Genomic DNA, 22,077 nt, shown 5'->3' with positions numbered 1-22,077 from the left:
CAGAAATCTGATTTTGTTGCTTATTAAGCATTCAGCATCTGCCATCAACCTCGGTGGCAACTATTTCTGTTACTGCGTTCTTTTAACAATCTGGCCACTAAAGTGCCCCAAAGTGCACGTGAGTTGGGGGAACCTATTAAAGAAAATTATAGCTAGGGTATAGATCAAAAATAGACCCAAAGCCATGTATTAATGGCAACTTTTAAGCTAAAAGATCCAACTTTTCAAAAGTCATACTGCTTGAAGAATGAAAAAATTATCTGTGGTGTTAGTAAATATCTAAAAACATGTAGAGTATTTAATCAGGAGACAAAATGTAGGAGTTTTGGCAAGAACCATTTTTACTGTCCATCTCACCATCACAATATGAAAGCATATGTTCTTTTTAAAAACACTTGCTACATCATTCAATCAAGGTTTAGTACTGACATTTTCATAACAAATCAAAGGACGTGAAAACAGCTGAGTGTATTTTCAAAATGCCCATTGTTGATTCAATTTCCAAGGACTTTACATGTTGATTAGGTCTGTATATAATACTTATATACAGTATTTCTGCCTTCTGTATAGAATACTCTGGTTTCATTCTATGATACATTAAATAGACATTTCAGCTTATAGATCCAGAATGCATTAACAGCAGCTGAAATTTAGAAATCCATCTTGATAAACAAAAACTGTTGCAGATGGGTCCTATCATTGAGCTATGGCAAAAAACAGTATTTAAAAAAAGAAGTCTATTGCTTAAATTAGAGGTGCAGAATCTAACATACTTTAAATGTTCCTAGCCCCCCCCCAACAGGATAGTTGAATTAAGTTCTCATTAGCATTTTATATTTCCCCTGAGAATACTTCCCTGATCTTTTTTTTCTTTTACTGTATGATATCTAGTCATTTTACTTATTTTCACATCCTTTTAAAAACGTTTAAACACAGCTGCAAAATGACTAAAGGATGATCCTGATGCAAACTTTGACATTTACCAAAAGAAAAAACAAACAAAAAAACCCAAAAGAACCTTCCAAGCAAATTTTGATTGGCTTCATTCAGACAAGAAACACTGTAATGGGGTTACAGAGTCTGAGAACAGTGCAGAAGGAAAAATCATTTTTTTTTTGTGTTGCTAGAATCTAGTAAATGCATGTGAAATTCTACCATAGAGTTTGTTTTCAATCCATGTGGAAGGGAGGGTTCGAGGGAGGGGAGCATTATTACAGTCCACGAGTGGTGTCTCCTCTTCTGAGAGCCCATCATCATAAAGTAAGGAATCCGAAGGTGTGGAAGCCGCAAGATCTAAGTAGTCCTGAGAAGTGAACACAGAAAAAGCTGGGTTAACGAATGTGGCAGCGTTGCGGGTGGGGTATAAAGGCTGAATGTGCATCTGGTTTCTTTAAAACAAGTAACCACAGACCTCACTGCATTTGTCTTCTGATAGTACCTCTGGCACCTGAGTAGGCTCTCCCTTTCTGCAACCATAGCATCTTTGGTTGCCAGAACGCTAGACCTGCTAGAGACGTGTTAATACTTCCATTGCTTAATTCTGCGCATTAGTAAGGTAACCAAGAAGTTAAAGGGCTGTGGCTGATTTGTTTGACATTTTCTGCTACGCCTGACACATACCTATGCCTGAAATATATAGATATAGATAAATATGCACGCTTAAAGGAGAAGGTACTCAGATCTCAACATTTTACAAAAACTACTACATAATCATGTATAAAATTAGCAGTTGAAATATTGCCAAATAAAGCTTTTGCTGCTCTTGTTGTAAAACTAAGTATTTAAGTCAACCATAAGAGTTCATAGGTTTTCATCTATGCTGCTGAATTGCTTTGATGCAAAAAACAAATATGAAGCTTTTTCAACTAATCTAAAATACATTTTTTCCTTTCAAAGTGGCTTTTCCTTTGGAAATTTACTGAAATTAAACTTCAAAAAGGTAGTTACCCAGTTTTATAAATTGAAAAAATCTTCAGAAATTTTCATTCAGAAAAGCAAGAAGAAAAATGACTAATTTGTCAAGCTCTATTTTGGATTGGCTTTGGGTTTCATGATGATGAAAAATTCAGAAAACTTGCCAGCCTCTGTATTACAAGTCTGTCACTAGACGTGCAGATTGCTTACGTACTGATTCTCAGAAGCTATAAATTAGTGGTTGACAAGTCAGAGTGATTTAATGTTCAGCCTAGACTTTTCACTTTGCATTTTTTAATTTAGAACTTATTTTTACATTCAGATTCTGAACAAAATTGTTCGCATTTCTTTATTTAGTCCTTTTTACACCCAATGTAAGTGTCACCACATTCTCAAATCTGATAATGGTCACTATTTCCTCTGTTTTTCATTGGTAACTGCCTCCCCTTCCCACAACCAGTAGATTAAAAAAAAGAAAAAAAATGTGTTTACGTGCAATTAAGTATGTATATGTTTTATAAATATACGCAACTTGGACTTACTTTTAGACCTCAGCATCCATTCATTCAAAGAAAGTCTATACAGGATTATAATAGTTTCAGAGTAACTCAGAATGGTAGAATCATAGAGCTTTCATATCTCTGTTGCTATCATCACATAACTAGATCAGATTCAGGGAAATACTGTGTTCTTCTAATTCTAGGCTTCCTAGAGTTATTTATTCAGGAGTGCATTTTAGGAGTAACTTTTCACAGTAATTTTTATTTTTTTTTTATATTTAAGGAAGCTAGACAGGTTAAGGATAACTCATCTGCATTTAGGGTTGAAGTCAGCAAAGCCACTCTATGAAGCAGTACTGCTTTCAAAAAGCTGGATGCATTTGGAAGAAACTAGGTATTTAAATTCTTTGAAATGTGATGAAAATTACTTTTAAAAAACCCATTATTTCTATATATTCGAACTCAAACAAAACCTTTTAAAAACTCATGCTTTCCCACACTTACCCTACTCTTCACCATCATTTTCTCTAGTTCCTTGCTGATCTCAGCAAATGTTGGTCTTTTATCGGGTTCTTGCTTCCAACAGCGCAACATCAGGTTGTACCTGTGACCCGCCGCAAGGTGGAAAGAAAATAAAATTGTTAGAAATGGGTCATGCTTCTGCTCAAATAATTCATAGCACTGAGGTTGAACTGTGGCATGAAGGCCATCCACAAGCATATCAATCGTCGTTGTGCGTTTGGTTAAACATTCCCTTGAATCAACAACTGACATTCACAAGAATGGGCTTTTATTTTCATGGGTCTTTAGGAGTTTAAATGATGATACACTTAACTGTCCTTAAAAGACTCTAGTCTTAGGTTTCTTTCTTTCAAAGGATCCCCTTATGTGAGGACCTTGATTTCTAATTGATTTTGTTTGCATATGACTTTGAAGAAGTTTGTATATCAACACTGATGTGCATCTCTCAACCTGGAAAACTCTGCCGTTACATCAGAAGGTAGAATTTTGTTCTTCATTTGTTTAAGTTCTGAAAAGTTTCTTTAAACTTTTAAGAAAAGTGAAGCCTAACCTGAGATTTTTGCACAAACTAAAACTTTTTTGATTACTTCCATTATTGTTATTTTGATTATATCTATTCTTATTCTGTCTTTAACTGCCTTTCTATAGCATACAGCATGGAAACAAAAGGGAGCAGAATTAAAAATTTTATACTTGAGTGACTATGAGACAGACATTGGCCAAGTTCTGGATGTGTAACTCTCCAACCTGTGCCATTCATGTTATTTTTCTAGCTCAAGGGTTTTCGGAACTAAGTGGACTAGTCACAAAAAGGCTCTAATTGTGGAAATAGTTGGCTACAGGAACTACAGCAAGCTATTGAAAAGCATTGCATTTTTTGCCCTCATCCATGATGTCTCTCTTAACGTGACTGGATAAAGCAGAAAATGCATTTTAAGAAAAATGGTCCTTAAAGCAGGCTTTAAAAGGCTGTCAGAAAAATTTCTTAGTAAAAGAGAAAAAATCTAAACCAGTCAGAAAACCATAATGTGACTTGAATAAAAAAAAAAAAAAAAAAAAAAAGAAACTTGGACATGGTCAGTTTGCATAACCTAATAATTATCAATGATATAACATGTTTGAGGAATGAAGTCTTATTACCTGTTGGTTGAGATGAAACAACAACAGAAAAAAAATACTAAGTATATGCTAAAGGATATTTGCCAGCGACACTTGTAAACTTCTACCCTGCCCTAAATTCAGAAACCCTTAATGTTTTTTCTCTGTATGTGGTATTAAAGAAAAATAATACTATTTATACTGTATTTTCTCAGTCCAGATGTGGCCACAGCAACCTTCATATTGAAAATCAGTCAAAAGAGATGTCATAGGTATTAGCCTGGTAACTTTCTAAAAAAAAACTGGCCACAACTAGATGTGCAGGCTGAACATAAAATCATGCCTCATCTCCAAATGCTGTGGAAGAATCAAAGAAAGAAGACATTTCAGATAGAGACTGTTTTAATAAGTCAGCCAATAAAACATGAACTGTCTCCAAATAGAAAAGAAATTGCCATGAGCTTACCAAGTCATGGAAAATTTGTGTCTTCTAGGCTACAGATTTCTGGGTCAAGGTATCCTTTCTCCTGTGTAATGCCAGGACAACTAATAGACAATGACTGTGGATGGAACATCTGTTTCATTTGCAGAAAAGTATCAAAACATCTTCTTGATTATTTCAGCTACCACTGTATCTTATGAAATTCTCCTCCTCACCCCACTCTCAAAAGTTTTGACTCTTGAAACTCTTCATTGTTTGGCAAGTGTGTTATTCGATATCCTACAAATATTTTGAATGAAGCTGCAAGCATTCAGCTGGCAATTCTTTTCCTGCACTTTACTGTTCACTGATTTCATTACATTCTTTTGAGCACTCCATAGTTTGATTATATGTCTGCAATATACAGAATAATATTTACGTGGTATTTATTTAAACCTTTTTTTTTTTCTTTTTGGAATGTATTTATTCAAGAGATGTTTTATGAATCTAATCAGATCAAGAGCTACTTACATTTCTTCACTGCAGTTTTCTGGCCTCTCCATTCTGTAGCCTGTTTTTAGGAGGTTAAAGAGTCTTTCAGGAGCAATACCTGGGTAGGGATTGCCTCCCAAAGTTACAATCTCCCATAGCAGAACTCCAAATGACCATCTGAAAAAGAGAAAATGAGCTTTTATTTAGAATGGTAGGTTTCAAGAGCTTAGCGTGGCTTTCACCCAACAAATCTCTTTCGAGTGTTTTGAGAACCCAACCAAATTCAAGACATTGCTGAGCCAGAGGGGTCGTACAGATGCGTATAGGGCCATCCTTGTTCCCAAATAGTGTTCATTAAAAAGATTAGCAACTAAGACAGTAGAGATAAGGGATACCCCTCTTTTATCCATTGACAAAAGCTAACTGTATCCTAGGAAGGATACAGTTCTCTAGACAGCAGAAAGCCCTTCCTGTGGTGGCCCAGCCCAAAGGCTTGTTCCTGTTCTGTACAGTGCTCCTGGAGGTGCCTCTCTTTTCCCTTTGGCTGCAGAGGGAGTCTAACCTCCCTAATTAGCCCCTATAGTGCTATTCAGAAATAATCGTCTAAATTTACACAGGCTGACTTAACCATTTATCAAGGGACTGGTTTGCTGTCTTGACGATGAGGTTCTTTATATGCACAATGTGTTTATTTCAATCATAAGCAACACCTTTGATTTCAGCTGGTCTGTTGGGCCTTTTCAGTGATTCAGAACTTAATTTTCTTCTTAGAGTTAATGAAAGAGGAGGAAAGAATTTATTCTGGAAATACCAAATGCCTAAAATAAAGTTTAACATAGAACAGAAGACAGAACAAACTGTTTTCTGAAGTGAATGGAAGAAATGGTGACTTTTTTAACCTACTTTATTGACAAGCTCAAACAAAAAGACCTTGCTCAATGAGTTGGAAATACTTAAATAGATTAAATTAGTCCATTTTTGGAGAGCAGACTAGGAGAAGAAAGGCAAAAATGTTTTTCTTTCCTTAGTGGAAGGTTTTTTTGAGACACAAATAAGCTACAAATTACTCTGAATCTGCTCAACTGACAGAACTGCCAAAATTTGGATGGTCAAAATGAAGGCAACCAGCCAACAGTGTTTCACTCAAAGGGGATACTCAATGGGATGCATCTGGAAGCAAAATGACATACAATTTAGGGCAAATGTTAGCTTTTGGTGCTCTCGTCATTGGGTAATTTCTGTGAAAACTCCACTTTTAAGATTTTAGGAAGTGTTACACACCTACTGCCAAATCAAACAGCAGTGTCTAATTCCCTTTGAAAATTCCATCTCAAAAACGTTAGCCACAAACCTCACCTCCTGTCTGACCGGATTCCACCTGTGCTTCTCACATTTTAAAAAACAATGGTAACCCCAAAAGGACAGCAATAACACTTTCAAAATGGGCAGAGAAGCCAAACTGAGCCTTACACAGTCTTAAGTGGTACGCTGCACTTTTTCTCCCTGATGCCATTCATTGAATTAATTTTTAATCACTCTGCACATTCTTGAAAGCTAATGAATATTTATAGCATTTTCATATGCTTTATTAATATACCTCCTCATACCCTTTTTGAAGCCAATTATGCTCTGCCATCAGGTTATAATTCTGTCCGTGATTAATTCCAATAAACTTGGTAGCGTGGCAGGTTTTATTTTTAAAATCCACCTCTTCTGCTTAAGAGGAATTTCACAGAATATGGGAGGAGGGATCGGATGAGTAATTTCTTCATTAAAGTTCTTTAGTAAATGGGCATATTAGAATAGAATGCTGTAGAATGCTGCAATGCTTTCAAATCATTATACAAATTAAGTAGTATGGGAGGAGAAATGGGAGATGAAAATTTTCCTATTGTGCTATGTTTATTGCTGAATAAAAATGTGATCAGAAAAAGCCAGGAAATAAAAATATAATGTGAAGAGGAAGACAGTAGGCTAGCTTTCCACTGATGTCATCGACCTCTGAAGCAAAAAGGGATTTTGTAAATGCTGGCAAGTGATACTGCTATTAAGCGCTGCTAACCACTAACTATACAGAAAGGCTTTAGAAGGAAGAGGCTGGAAAATAAAAACACAGAGTATCAGGAAAAAAGAGCATATTGGAATGGTTGTTGAGTATATTAATATATATGTTCACCTAAAGTATAATTGCATCTCCACAGACAACAAAGAATATTCATTAAAAAATATTTTCAGTGAGTGTAATTATCTAAAATATCAATCAGTGCTGCAAAAAAAGCATTTCATTTATCAGTTTGCTGCTGTTGGAATGGCATTTGTGGAACCTAGTGCTGGAGACGATTTGCTTTGCAAGTCTGCGTGTGTGTGTCTCAGTACTGTTCTGTAGGGACTTGGTAACTTCGGAGCTGCTATGTAACACTCGTAGATTACTTCACATATAACGACACAAATAGCGAAGGTGACCTCACCAGTGAGTCAAAGGCGCTGTGTAAGCTCGGCAGATACATAGGCCTTTTATGCCATCGTATTGAAGCAGACCTACAAAGCACAGTGCAGTGCTCTGGTAAGAATACCTGATGCATCTCCAAGAAAGCTGGTAAATCAGCATGGCTTTACACGGAGATATTAATCCAGATCTGGGAAGCAGTAAAGCTACACCAGCTACCAGCGTGCTGCCCAGGGCTCTGAGCTAGCTTCTTTGATGCCAGCTGGGCAATCTCTGCGTGGCATTGTATCCCACGTACAAGAGATGGGCTCCTGGGATTAATAACAGCCCATCAAGGAAAGCAAACAGGGAGCAACGGTATTGGATCCAGAAGATCAATCAACAATCAAAGAAGAGGCAGTTCCATGACAACACAATCTGTTCTGGCCCCAAACCATAGTGACAAATCTGTTTTGCATAAAATGAAGAAATTAAAAATATGCTAAGAAGTTTTTAAAAGAATTTTAACAATTCTCTGGGAAAAGTCATTGTAGAGAAGCAGGTCAACACAATGGATACTCTGAGGAGGATAAAAAGAGACCCAGAAAAACCTGTAAGCAGACTTAGGTAAAAGTGACATTCTCCCAAGAATTACCCTAATCTTTTTTCTTTTCTTACTCCAAGTGAAACATAGTAAATGAAAATATTTTTAGAATTTGTTTTGTAAGGAATTTCCAGGGCAAGCAAAATATTTTATTTCACTAAAACTGCTCTGACCTGCCGAGAGAAAAGTAAAAAGTGAATGCAAATAATTTCAGAAGTACAAATCAAAAGCTTCCTGTTTGCATGTACTGCTATTATCAAAGTGTTTTCCCCCCAAAGTCAAATGTCATTGAGATTGGTAAGTTTTACTCCATTTGAGTTTAATGAAAACATTAATTTAGTCAGATTTTCTTTCAAGAGAAACTTGGAAGGTATCAAAATGCTACCCAAAATTATACCTAGCAGAAAATCGGGCATAAGAACTACTGCTTTTGCAGTCCCTTAGAGGTTTTTCTCCTAAATAAATAATACTTAAGTTTTACAGCGTCTGCCTGGTGACTAGTCACAAGCATCATTCATCCCAGACAGAAAGAAATGAAAGTCTGAGTTAAATATACACAAACACTCCTCTGCCTGGCTCCTTGCTTATCAGACATGAAAACAGCTTAGCTGTGGTTGCTTTGCCACCGGCTCATCGCAAGTGGGGAAGAAGCAGATCCACCTTCAGGATCTCTGTTTCCCTAATCAGGCAGATGAACTTGCATCTTGGCACTGGAACTGGACTATTGCCCTAAGGTCTGAGCTGGCTGTCGTTAAAATTAATTGGAGTTTTGTCATTCATTTCAACAGGAGTGAGGCCAGGTATTAAATTCTTCTTCCCACCCCCTCCCTCACCCGCCAGCAAGTGTTACAGACAAGTGATGAACAGGAACTAGGAAGTTTGGGTATGAACATTATTTTTAGCAAAGATTAATAATACGTGTCTTTATATTCAAAGGCAACCATGTCACACAAACAGATCCAACCCTTGTTGATTTCAACAGTAATTATGTACCTAAATACCTCTGAAATCTTTTCTTCAGATTTAATTCAACAGCAAAAGTCTTGTGTATCACTGCCAGCTGATGGTGCCATCCAGGCTGTGTTCTTCATGTCTCTTGTAAGAGTAACAGCTTTGGCTACTACGTACCTTCTTGTGCTTCCTCCCTCATCTGCTTAAACAAATACATAAACCATAAAGAATGCAAGAATTTACACTTACACATCGCTTTGTGTTGTATAGATATGATCAAACAGGGACTCTATGGCCATCCATTTAACAGGTATCCGACCCTAGGAGGAAAAAAAGCAACAATGCAATTACTGGTCAGAAAATTTAAGTTTCCAAGTGGAAAACCAAGGTATTTATCTTCAAAACTGTAACGGGTACTCTAGCCATACTCTAATATTTTCCAGCATAAGAAAAAACAGTGAGGAGAACAATTGTAAGAGGTTTTAAAATCACTCGTTCATTTCATTCCACACACTTCAGTAATCTTATTATGGGCAATAAGGTGTCAAACATGAATGTCTGTCTCCTAACAGGATTCACCCCATTGCTTTTGGGAAATGTGCAAATGCAAAAATGATGGGGAATGATGATTAAAGAGCTCTCATTTATCATTCAGAGATGATGCATAAATGGAAGCACCTAGATGTTAAGATACTTTTGGTTTCAGAACTATTCCTGGACAGGCACGTTCAGTTACTGGTTACTAAATTGAATCTACTTTGAATTGCTACTTTCCACTAGTAGAAATTCACTGATAAAAATCTGAGACATCTGTCCCAGATATTCATGAAAATCTAGCTTTGCAAAACTGCCCAGATGTTTCATAGCCTTCACAATATCACTAGCATTCAAATGCCTTACTACTACTTCTCCTGAAATTCACATATATATGCAACAACTGTTTCAGTAGGATTTGAAACTTAGCCTTCTTCCTCCCTCTCAATTTTTTTCTTTTTCCCTGTTTCCCTACACACGCAGACAGATGCTTGTTGGGCTCTGAATAATACTACGGTGACGAGTCTCTCGGAAGTGAAGAGAAAATATCCATTCAGTACATCAACACCCCACCAAATAAAATGAAGCTGCGTTTGTGTAAATGCATCACTCTTAAAATACAGAGCAACTGGTATAGATGAATGTAAAACACGTACACCAGAAGATACCTAAATGAATGTGGCAAAGCCCTTTTACACATCGTCTCTTCCAAAAGGTTTTTTTTTTTCCTCGCAACTTAAGAAACATTCACACAATCTGGCCTGGAAAAACAGGGAAAGCTAAATTGAAAATTCACAGTATTTATGGAAATCTTTTCATAAAATTCTAAAATTTTCACATGCAAAAAATTCTGTTGGCAGCTCTTTCATATTAAGTCATAGAACTGAACCAACACTACTCATCTTAGAAAGAAGCAAGAGAAAGTAGTGTTAGTGAACGTCACAGTCTGGCCTGGGATTGACTTGTTCTGCTGATGTCCGTGACAGGTGGAAGCAAACAGGCAGAAAGCAGGATTTGACTTGCTGTATTTGGCAGTATTTTTTACAAGACTAAATAAATGACAAGCCCTAACTTATCTTCTTAGTCTCAAAGTTATTATGCTCGAGTGTTTCTTTTCAGGGAAGTAGCGATGTGACTCAATAACTTGTCTTCTATCAAATTTCCTTTGCACAGCCCTACAGGTGAAACAGTACCGTATGCTGAATCCTGCCATGAGCACCGCGAGCAGACAGAACCGTATCCAGGCTCCTGACAATAATTTACTGCGGCAGGCAAAATACAATTGCTTTAAATAACCTCTGGCAGGTAGCATTAGCTCCTCATCGATCCCAACTAGTGATGGACCATTTGGATTAAGATTTGGTATCTTTCATAGATTTGGAAGTATTTGTAGGAGGCCTTTGCTTCAAGTCTTCTGCATAGATGTGGTAATTCCCAAAATTAAGACCTTTATAGAAACTGTCTGCGTTTTTTTCAATTCCTTGGGATTTTTTAGTTTATCTATTAATTCTAAATAGGAAAAGAGACAGAGAAAAACGATGGGGGTTTTTGTGTTTTCAAGCAGTGTGATGAGGAACTGGATAAATAAGAGGGCCCACCTCATTTAAAAATGGGCTGCCCTCTACCTGTAAAAAGGTTAATAGTTAAAAGCTCCTGCAATGAAAAAGGTGTCATTCTTCTATATTTACATTAACAAAACACATACTATTTTTAAGCATCCTGTGTGAACTCTCTAGCCTTAAGAAAAAGAAATAATTTATTACAGACTATTTGGCACATGCTTATAAAACCCAGCAGATCTCATCCTACTCTTGACACGTTATCTTGCAACTTTTCACAGGATCACGGAACCTCACCCCTCTGCTCAGCGCAGGGTTAGCCACAGCAGGTTTCTTGAGGCCGCTTCCAGCCAGGTTTTGAGTATCTCCAGGGAAGGAGATTCTCTGGGCAGCCTGTTCCAGTGTTCGATCACTGCTGTAGTAAAAAAAGTTTTTCTTCTTTTCCTTAAATGGAATTTCTCTATTTAAAATAGTGCCCGTTGCCTCTTGTCCTGTCACTGGGCCACTTTGAGAAAAGCCTGGCTCCGTTGGCTTTATTGCCTCCCACCAGGTATTTATACACATCAATAAGATGTCCCTGAGCCCTCTTTTCTCCAGGCTAAACAAACCCAGCTCTATCAGCTTCTCCTTGCACGTCAGATGCTCCAAGGCTTTAATCACCAGTGACCCTTCTTATACTTCCATTAACTTCTACATATTAGAAATAAATTGGTTTTGTTGACAAGTCAACAAAAAGAGATTGAGGAGGTAACGGTGACTTAAACATGATACTTTTCTTTTTTTTTTTTTTACACACATATATATTACTGTTCCACTGATTAAGCTCATAATTTTGCTTCATTTTTATTTCTTTAATACAGAGAATTATTCTAAGTTAATAAAAAATAACTATTATCTTTTTGTTCTGTGCTCAAGTCCTGCAGTATCAATTCATTCTCTTGATTAGGTAATAATTCCCGCTACTGTTTTTAATATGCACTGTACCTTGCTCCTCTTGACATATGAATCTTCTTCATATACATCACGGGAGAGGCCAAAATCAGAAATCTTCATTTTGCGCCCTTCTGCCACCAGTACATTTCTGGCTGCTAAATCACGATGGACAAGCTGTTGGAAGAAATCAACAATACTGTTAATGCTTCCTGTGGAGGAAGCGACTGCTGACATGTCCGTCTAATCCAAGGACGTGCTGAGATCACTATTACACGGCCTTACCTTCATTTCTGCAAGGTACTGCATTCCTCGTGATATCTGCCATGCAAACGATATCAGATCTCCCATTGTTAAGGCTCTCTCATCAGGGTTATCCAAATAACTTGAGTTTCTGTTGCCATCACTACCCACATAGCTTGGTCCTACTTTTCGACTTTCCCTGAGAAAACTGCGCAAGGAGCCATATTTAGCGTATTCCACAATTAAATACAGCGGGCCTGAAATAAACACACACGCTGATAAGTAAACAATAGATACTTTTTTTTTTTTCTTTCAGAAAAGTCTTTTCTAATCAACACATTGTTTTGAACACTCACAGGCTCCAGACACCTCTGGCCTTTACGTAAAAGGCACTGAATCAGCCATGGAATCATAGAATATTTTTAGCTTACATCCTCTATGCAAAGTGAGTGAGTTTCAAAGCAGAATTCAGGCTCTTGCCTATATTCCCTCATCTAGATAATTTGAGACTAAAAAAAAAAAGGAGACAACCGTCTTACAAATCAGATCTGTGAAACAGTCTAACTTAGAGAAACTTTAAAAAAAAATCAGAATACTTTTCTGGAGCATGTGATACTGAGCTCACAAATCATCTGCTAATTCCAGTGTTGTATTTAAGGTGCCTTTTCAGAGCACTTAGAAACATTCTGACATTTCAATCCATTATTTTCTCCTCCCCATTACCCACATGAATAATATCCACTCAGTGCAGTAATGCTAAATACATTTGTCTGCCATATCAAAGCCCTCCCACCCCATACGCTAATGAATTAACTTGATATTTATTAAAAGCCTGTGACTCAGAAACAATTCACTTCCTTTGGGATGAAAAAATATATTGTACTGAAAAGGAAAAAAAAAAAAAACCAACCATCCCGCCCCGCTGGTTCATTACCTTACTAAGACTCAGAGATGACTCAGTCCTGAATTACATTCTCTGTCTACAACTAGAAGCGCCACTTGCAAGAGAACTGGGAGGGCAAAGAAGGCAGGCCTTCGCCCAAGGTCGCAACGTGCTTACTGTGATTTTAGGCTGCATAATTACAGCTGCAAAAGGAACAGGATGTTCCATGCAACTTCATTTAACATGAACAGGAATTGATCTGAGTAATTTCTATGCACAACAATGAAAATTTTCTTCGTTGGTAGTTTATAATACGTGTCTGAAAATTTCCCCCCTTGAAATACACCTTTCAATTACGGTGGCTTTTGGCAAATATTTCACAACAAGAGGGAGACAATAGTTTTGTGACAGAGGAGAAGAACTGAGTATCAATCTAACTATCCAGCTATATTTTAACAAAAGGATCTGTAGTTGTCTTTTTTGTTATTTTGGGGGTGGTTTTGTTTGGTTGTTGGTGGTTTTTTTCAAAGGGACACCTCACTCCCTGGCTCAGGCCTCAAAGCATTGTTTTAGCATGAACAACAACAATAATGCAAAAGCCATTAAACTTTAAATATAACCCATATTTGAAAACACTTACTGAGCATCAACATAATATAAAATATATTGATTGGAAGAGAATTGGTAGTAGATTGGTTAAATTTAAAAAGGCTTCAGAATCAAAATGCGTATTGAAGAAAACCACAGGAAGAACGCTTAGTTACACTGAATTAGCATTTCCCCTTCCCTTCAAACATTGTTTTGCTTATACGTCCCTCATTTTTTTCAGCCAGCAGCAAATTTAAAAGATGCTCAGCAAGTCTTAAGCAGTGGTCCAAACCCATCAATGAACTGCTCTTTGTTTCCTTGCTTGACATTTTCATCTCAATAACGAGCTACTAATATTTACCATCTTGACTGCAGGCTCCGTAAAGCTTGATGACATGAGGATGGTTCACCTGTTTCAAAAGGTTGAACTCTGAAAGTAGATCTCGCAGCTCGCTCTGGGAAGCATTTTCTGCAGAAAGTGTCCAAACACACAGTTGTGGTTAGGAAAACATTACTCAAGAGTTCTCTACGTACCGTCTGAAGTACGAGATCAACCATTTCCCCTGGAATTCACAAGACATTGGAAAACTCCATACTTCCTTGCAGGAGAGAAATTTCCCCATCTCCACTGTCTTGCAGTCATTCACATCAGAACCAAGTGAACGGGACTGCAGCTGCTCTGGCTTGGTAACCTGCTCTAATCATCACTCTGCCCTGATACCAATGACTACAGAAAGAGTAGGTCAGCCAAGAAGCAGGACCACAGGCTGTAATGTCTTGAAAATACAATGAAATTATTACAGACCTTTTCTAGTGTTCTAAAGCAACTTTTTAGGGTGAATCAGTGCAGTCATAGCTTCAGAAGCATATGAAAGCCAAGACTTTAGGTTGATCAAACAAAAAAAGACTCGCTTAGTGAACTCCCACAATATAGCCCTCCTCCTCCTAAATACATTTTCTGACAGAGTAAAAATCCACTAATGTACTGGCTTACACTTGTAGCGCATGTTCAGATCTAGAGTTCAGAAACTAAACGTACAGTTCAGATTGATTTTAGTGGGAGACATGTACGCAGATTGCACTGGTGTCAGTGGGAATCATAGGACAATATAGAGCCCCTAGAGGCTTTCTTAGCCTTTCAAGCATCTTGTTTTTGCAGAATTCTTGTGGCTAACAAACTTCCTCTTTGAACGTACTGGGGCTTGAAGGAGATCTTCAGTCATAACACCACCATAGGTCAGAGATAACCCTTTTCCTACCTCATCCTTAATCTCTCTGACACATGGAACCACCCTGGATGCTTCCTACAGAGTGTTATTGCTGGGCAGTTGACAAGGATGTGGTCACCTTTACTTAAGGCTAATAAAAAACAAGCTCAGCTTCTGATCTTTAGTACCATGCTGTGTGTTTTTCCATAAAGGCTGTAGGCACCGAAGGATTTATTTACACATCCATTTCAAATACGTGTGTTAATAGTTTGCCTCGGTCATGATAATTTTTTATTCTGTTCTACTATATGTTTGTATCGGTACTATACATTTCTATCTGCCATATATTATCTTATAGTCTGAACCTCCACTCAGGCTTCAGAGTCTTCTACCCCAGGGAGTGCAAGATCAGATGGTGTCTCACTACTGATAGGGACTACAAAAAAATGTGCATTTATGTAAAACAAAAATGAACAACATCAACTTAATGCCTGAAAGAAAGTGCTAGTTTTCTAGCTCTGTAACTGTGTAGCCTGTGCAAGAACAGAACAAAGTTCCCCATGTACCATGCCTGTTTGCCTGCTAGAAAAGCTAGCTTTGATAGTGCACAAATGGAGACAATTAGCTCTGAAGCTTTATGCCTGTTGTTTTTACAAATTGCGAATAATGTCTGTTTACGTATTGGGTGGTGTTTTCCCTTTTAATTTTATTGTAATGAGGGCATTCGTATCGTGCAGGAGGTCAGATTTAATTCATATGAGAAAAGTGGCAATAATGGGCTGAAAAAATTATCCCTCTGTTCCTTTAAACCTCCATCCATAGCTCCAAGACTATTCTGCCTCAGCTAATTACTTACTACTGCGCGTTCCCTCCCCAGTACGTAATGCCAAGCTGACAAAGCAGGGAGAGTCCTACCTACCCTGGTCTGTCCTTACCCGCAGACAGTGCCTGTCTGCATAGCTCAGGCAGGAGATGGCTTTTATGCAATACGCGGGAGGCTGTCTCCATTAGCGTACTGGTATACGTACCATTCCCTTTTAAAGATCAGGCAGTGTAGAGTCCCTAATGCTTGGACAAATTACCCCTTTGCATCTGTTACAGGGAAAGAACAGGGGATGTTGGCCTCATCCAAAATAACTGTCCTTTTTATTTCCTGACAGCATTATAAAGACCACTGTGGACTAATGCAATGTTTCTTGTATTTGAGTTGTCGTGTGTTAACAGTAAAGTTAAACCGGTGACAACAGATAAATATTTGCAGAATGACAAACGTTCTCCACAGTCAAGCTGGAAAATGGAATTTCAGGTGACTATCTGCAATGTAATTTACATTACAAAGGGATTCATTAGAGCCTGAAGTATTACTGTAAATGTCAGATCAATTTGTTAAAATAAGGTGCTTAAAATAAAGTCTTACTCCTTCACATTATCAATTCTGTCAATTCTTTCCTTCGTAATAGCTAGGGAAAGCTGAATGATAAATTATCTGCAAGTAAAAGCAACATTTCTACCGCTATGTCTTGGGATCTTAACTCAGTTGCATGTTGATGAAAACATGCTAGAAAATTCAGTGACATTAAGTACACAAATAAATACAAAATGAAATTATTATTAAGACTATTCTATTGGTAATGATATACAGGTTGTTACCTGAGTATTACAAGTAATGGTTAAATAGTCTTCGCTTCTGAAAAGACTTGGTTCCTAGGTTTCCTCCATATGACCTATTCTCCACTGAACCTCCTGCAATGCAGGCATGCACTTCGTAATTCATTTATTTCTTTGGTAAAACAATGGGATATGCACCATCTTCGCTCTCAAGTGGCGGATGTGGGGTTTTTTTAAAAGAAACAACCTTGCGTGTAACAGAAATGTTAATAAGTAGTATAACGTTTTCCCATAACTTCATGTTTTTACTTATAAGCAGCAGTGAATGGCTGAGGTCATTCAGCTAAAGCCAGAGGCCCAGCTAAAGGAATCTCCTTGCATCCCTAAGGCTTTCTGAAGGTTGTTTCCCCTCTGCATCTCATATATTCCTAGATGCCTGATATGTAGGGACTACATGCACGTATGAATTAGTACACAAGATGGTAGAGAAGGACGCAATTTTCTTTTCATATCTATTTCATCTTTCAGGCCTCCTGAAGGAACTGGTTTAAGCATTTCCTCTGACCTCCTTCACTATCATTGCAGGTCTAGTGAAGTCCTTATTAGGAACCAGGCTCAGACATGAGATATGTAAAATCTATGCTCATATATGTAACTGTAAAGGTTACTGGGAGAGCTCCTAGTAATTGAAAAGCAGATCAGAAAATACAGAAGTACACAGAATTCTCAATCAGAAAAGTAACTTAATAGGTCTATTATGTCTCTTGACATGATTATAACATGTTTTATTTAAAAAGCTTTGTCAAAGAAAACTGGGTAGAGGAAAAAAAAATCAGAAAGCTTTAACAACCCCTTGCAGTATTTCCATCAATGCAGACAAAATTAAATACATTTGCTGTGTTAAGTCAGAGGCTCCTTGCACATCATGAATTAGAATTTGTGGAAATTACTTATTTGGATCAACACAATGCTAGCTTCTAAAGTAAGAAATCTTGCAGAATGTAACAACGTTGGAAAAAACGGAGGCTGTGACCATGGTTGGTTTTAACTGACTTTTTACTTTCATGCTATAGCCCCTCTTAAAATCCATTCAGAGGTTATAAAAAATAGTTTTCAAATAATTTCAGACCCAGATGTGAATGTACCTTTTAGCATTTTCACTGCCACGGTGGTATAGCCAGCTCTCCCCTTGAGTCGGAAAGCTGTTGCCTTGACAACCTTTCCAAATTCTCCTTCTCCAAGAGTCTTGCCCAGAACCAGGTTCTTCCGAGGGAATTCCCACTTTGGATCTTCCTGCAGGAGAGAAAAGGAACCCTATAAGACTAAGCAAGAAAAGGAGTGGCTAGCTGCACCCAAAGCATTAGCGTTCAATAGGAGAACATTTCTCAGGGATAGGTATGCTTTGGTGTACAATGTTGGTTGCTCTCTTGTCAATATCAGTATATTCCTATGAAAGCTTCTGAATCTCTAGGAATTTTGAAAGTATTTTTCCATTACCTTGAAATCACCTACTTCAAAACAGGCTGTACACGTAGTCTATGGATAATGGATTATATTTACAGGTCTATGGATAATGGATTGTATTTACAGGTCTGGGAAACCAGATACAAATGAAACATGAAGTGATAGAGAATAAATGCTCCCTTTCAGAGTAACTATGAATATATGAACTTGGACTTCACGGAGAAGTAAATCAGGTTTACTCACAGAATAAGGCTTTCTCTTATGAGTTCATCAGAGACAACAATCCTCCTCTTATGAAATTACTGTTATTAAGCCTTATGGTGGCAAAATGATGACAGACATACAAACCAGACAAGAAATTAAAGCAAATAAAACACAAGGTCTGTGAAGACCTCAATATCTAACATCCAAACAGATTTGACATTGCCACATGTGTCACGTAAAGTGGCACTGTTTCTCTACCATGTCGGTCCATGAAAATACACCAGCTGGCAGGCATCCTGCATACTATGTGATTCAACACAAAAAAACCATAGATTAAGGATATGATAGGGTGACTGGGCAAAAATCCTTAAAATGTGGGTAAAACACTCCAACTGATGCCTACAGTCTGTTTTGTTCTAAACTTACCCTTGTTGTGATACTATGGCTCATCACAGAGACTATGCACCTACTGATTATTAGTATTTAATTGGACAAAGTAAAACCACACTACTGTCAAATGTAGAGTTACATTTAGAAAAAAACATTGGTTCAAATTAGGTCTAAGATGTTTCTATATTAAACGTAACAAAAATAGAAGACTATATGGTTTATCCAGTTACTCATTAAGTATCTGCAGTTCCCTGCCCGTACACATGATTTCCATTTTAGTTATTTGAGTTGGATGTTTCTATAAACAGATTGCATTTCTGTAACATTCTCTGCATGCATAAACAACATTCTTTAAGAACAAGAAGGACAGAAAAAAGAGCATGCAAAATGACATCAGGCTTACTGGTATTTTAAAGGTGTCTACAGACACCTGGTTCTCCATGGAATCTAAAGAAGGCCGGCGGACATTAGTGGAAGAATAACTGATGGGGTAGGACTGGGCTGGGCGCCGGAACGTCATTTCTGCGGAGGCAATGGGTGGCTTTGGAGAATTCTTGTGGTAACGATGGATGAAATAGGAAGAAAGCAGCACGGAGATGATGAAGGACAGCAGCACGGCGCCTGCTATCACAGTCTTGCACACGTAATCACATAGTTGCTCTGTGGACCAAGAAGAGCATCTTAGAACTTTGCTTGCTGTTTCCTACTTCCAGTTTGGCGGTGCACAGAACACACACAGGCGTGACAGAAACAGAACTCAAAAAATATTTTAAAATCTACAGGAAAACCTAATAGCTAATTCTCAATGAAATTAGAGAATTTGCAAATATGCCCACTGCACCTATCAATTCTTTTTTTATTTTGGACACCGGTAGGTAATTGTTGGCCTAACTGCCCGTGTACATGTAAGACCAGGTAGCTTGCTCCATATTCTTTATCTTTATAGATGTAGACTACTTCTGACAGTGATCTTTAAGACCCAACCTACCATATATTGATCTTCTGATACCTCTTATCTCTCCGGAGACATGACCGAATTTTGCTTGTGGACAACAGTTTATGGTAGAGCCATTCAACCCATCAAATAAAATCTTCTTCAAACATGAATTGAAATCATTAAGTCAATTGTTATACATTAAAGAATATTTCTCCAACTTTTTAGATTATAAGGACACTTAGGATATTTCTGCTTTGTATTTATCAAAATAATTATTTCTGAAAACATTGCCGAATGCTGCAACTGCTTCTAAAGTAATAAGCGTTTTTTTCCTCCCCATTTAATACTTCCCCTTTTGCAGAAGCACTTTTAGTATCTTATTTTGGAAACAACATTTCTTTAAGCCTATGTGCCCCTGGGCAGCATTCCTAGGGAGTCGCTTCCAGAAGGAACCGAGAGATCCAAAATACGGTCCTTGCGCTGTTGTTCATCAGATAATCCTGACTTCAGATAAACAGTTAACTTAGTTACATCTGCAACGTGTACCCCAGAAATAAGTGGAAACAGCACAATATCTTCCTAGAGTTAAAAAAAAAAAAAGCAAGAAGCTTTACACTTCCTCTTTTTCTTCTTATCCCTATAGAAAATTTACTCAAAAGAGTAAATTAAGATATATTCCAAACAAGTCAGTTTTAAAGATGCAAAGTATTTTGTGTTATATTTATTATTAGTAATAATAATTTTTTTTTTAAATACAGCATTTAATCCTCATCAATCTTTTCCAAACAACTGTGTAGAGCTTTTCTGTTTAAACAAAGGTCAGTGAAAAAGGTAATCCACTCCTCCTCCTAACACAATGGGTGCTGGCTATCTCTGACATTCTGAAGCCGAGATTTTCAGAAATGATTAGGAGGCTGGAATTACTTGAAAGTAATAGAAGTTGTTATTCTAATTCTCCTAGCTGTCTTTGCAAATAGCAGGTGAGTCTCACCGAAATGCAAATGCTGCTGGAAATCAAAGGATGACCGACCTGTTTGTCATGTAGTAATGGATAAAAAAGAATCTTTAGCCGAGGACAGAAATAACCCCCCCTCTGGAGATTTTCAGGCTCCACAGCAGAAGTCAAGGTGTCAGTTCTTAATTAATTTTATATTAGCAGTCTCTGACCAAAGATATTGCTTATTAACATTCCCAAAAGTTTGGATCATTATATATATACAGATGGTAGATACAAACAGAGGAAAAGATGAATATGAGAACAGCAGATAATGTTTAGACTTACCCTTGATATCATCTTTCTCACAAAAACAGTTCTGTCTTGGGAAGCAGTAACAAATCCCATGTCCTGACTTAATTCCAAGATTTCCAGTGCCTTTCCCATGACCACCAATAATGTTTCCACCTAATCAAATACAGACACAAGCTAAGATTCTCACATGTACTTAAAGGAAAAAAAAAAAAAAAAGGCTCAAAGTTTTCCATGGGTTTATCCTAGCATGCATCTGAAATTTGACAGGGCAGCACAGTGCAGCAATAAAGACAGGGATTCCTGAGAATTAGGGGAGAGTCTAAATTCTGACGTTTCTGAGATCCTGAAATGAAAGGACCTTGGACTGCTTGAATATTAGCCTGATTAGCAGTTATTCCCGTTATGGAAGACTATGGATTAAAATTTATCTATAATAAAAATATAATAGTTCTCTTTGCATTGCATAGTTGGGATACTTTCCTAATTTCATGTATACCTTAAAACCTTATATGGAATCCCATTATTTAATGCCAAACATCACCTCAAAGGATCATCTCACGGCTGTCCTGACTCAGTTTCCTCATAAAGCTTTACAGTTCTGCATCAGAGAGGTCATCTTACATTTTGAAATTCTCCCTAAAATATCTTCTCGAGTCTACTTTTTTAGTTTTTCTCCACCATTGTCTTAGGGTTGGGGTTTTTTTTTTTACACTTAAGATGATGTACAGTCCAGTGGTATAGACCAGCCTCAAAAGTCTACAGACTTGAGTTCCGTTCCTGGTTCTGATGCCAGTTTCCTCTTACCTTGGAAAAGTCAGCATACTGTTCTACATTATTGTTTGTTCCACTGTCAAATGGAGATAACGATACTTAATCGCATCTGTAAAATGCCACGGAATAGTCTACTGAAAGCACTAAGAGTAAGTGCCAAGCGTAAGTGATAGAAAATGAATCTTTCATTATCTAAAAAAGCATTATTTAATATTAGGAAAAAAGTGCAGCAACTCATATAGAACTACACGACTTCAAGCAGGAGTTCTTCATGCAGAGTAATTGCAACTGTATTTCCAAGTAAATTACTTTTTTTATACATATATTATAAAAATGACTATTAATTGTGACATTTTTCATCTATAAACTGCCTTTAGTCACAAACAGCATTGTATAGATAGAAACCAATCAAGTTGTGCAAGTTTAGCTGCCTTTCAGAAAAACGGCCTAAACCATAAAGGGATTCCAAAGATGAACAAGGTGTTTTCAATATACTCATCTTTTTATTTCAACTCATTTTCCTCCATCTCACCTAAGTCAATAGTAGAGTGAATTACTGTTTCTTTTACATTTCTTTGGATG

The 22,077-nt window shown here is 37.4% G+C and overlaps 1 protein-coding gene across 4 annotated transcripts in view; it reads right to left on the bottom strand.

Annotated features, from left to right (window-relative positions):
* The window catches only part of RET (ret proto-oncogene), a 136,273-nt gene that overhangs the window by 4,819 nt on the left and 109,377 nt on the right, over window positions 1-22,077 (bottom strand). For all 4 annotated transcript variants that reach the window (XM_054831386.1, XM_054831389.1, XM_054831388.1 and 1 more), the window contains 10 exons: window positions 20,758-20,877; window positions 18,942-19,198; window positions 17,626-17,773; window positions 14,026-14,133; window positions 12,236-12,450; window positions 12,005-12,127; window positions 9,177-9,247; window positions 4,987-5,124; window positions 2,919-3,018; window positions 1,156-1,303 (listed from right to left, as the gene is read on the bottom strand). In XM_054831386.1, coding sequence (XP_054687361.1) covers window positions 1,156-1,303; window positions 2,919-3,018; window positions 4,987-5,124; window positions 9,177-9,247; window positions 12,005-12,127; window positions 12,236-12,450; window positions 14,026-14,133; window positions 17,626-17,773; window positions 18,942-19,198; window positions 20,758-20,877 — 1,428 coding nt within the window. The remainder of the gene's footprint in view (window positions 1-1,155; window positions 1,304-2,918; window positions 3,019-4,986; window positions 5,125-9,176; window positions 9,248-12,004; window positions 12,128-12,235; window positions 12,451-14,025; window positions 14,134-17,625; window positions 17,774-18,941; window positions 19,199-20,757; window positions 20,878-22,077) is intronic.

Source organism: Grus americana, chromosome 7, assembly GCF_028858705.1.
Source record: "Grus americana isolate bGruAme1 chromosome 7, bGruAme1.mat, whole genome shotgun sequence".
In the NCBI taxonomy this organism is placed as follows: Eukaryota; Metazoa; Chordata; class Aves; order Gruiformes; family Gruidae; genus Grus; species Grus americana.
This window is presented reverse-complemented; position numbering and strand designations above follow the sequence as displayed.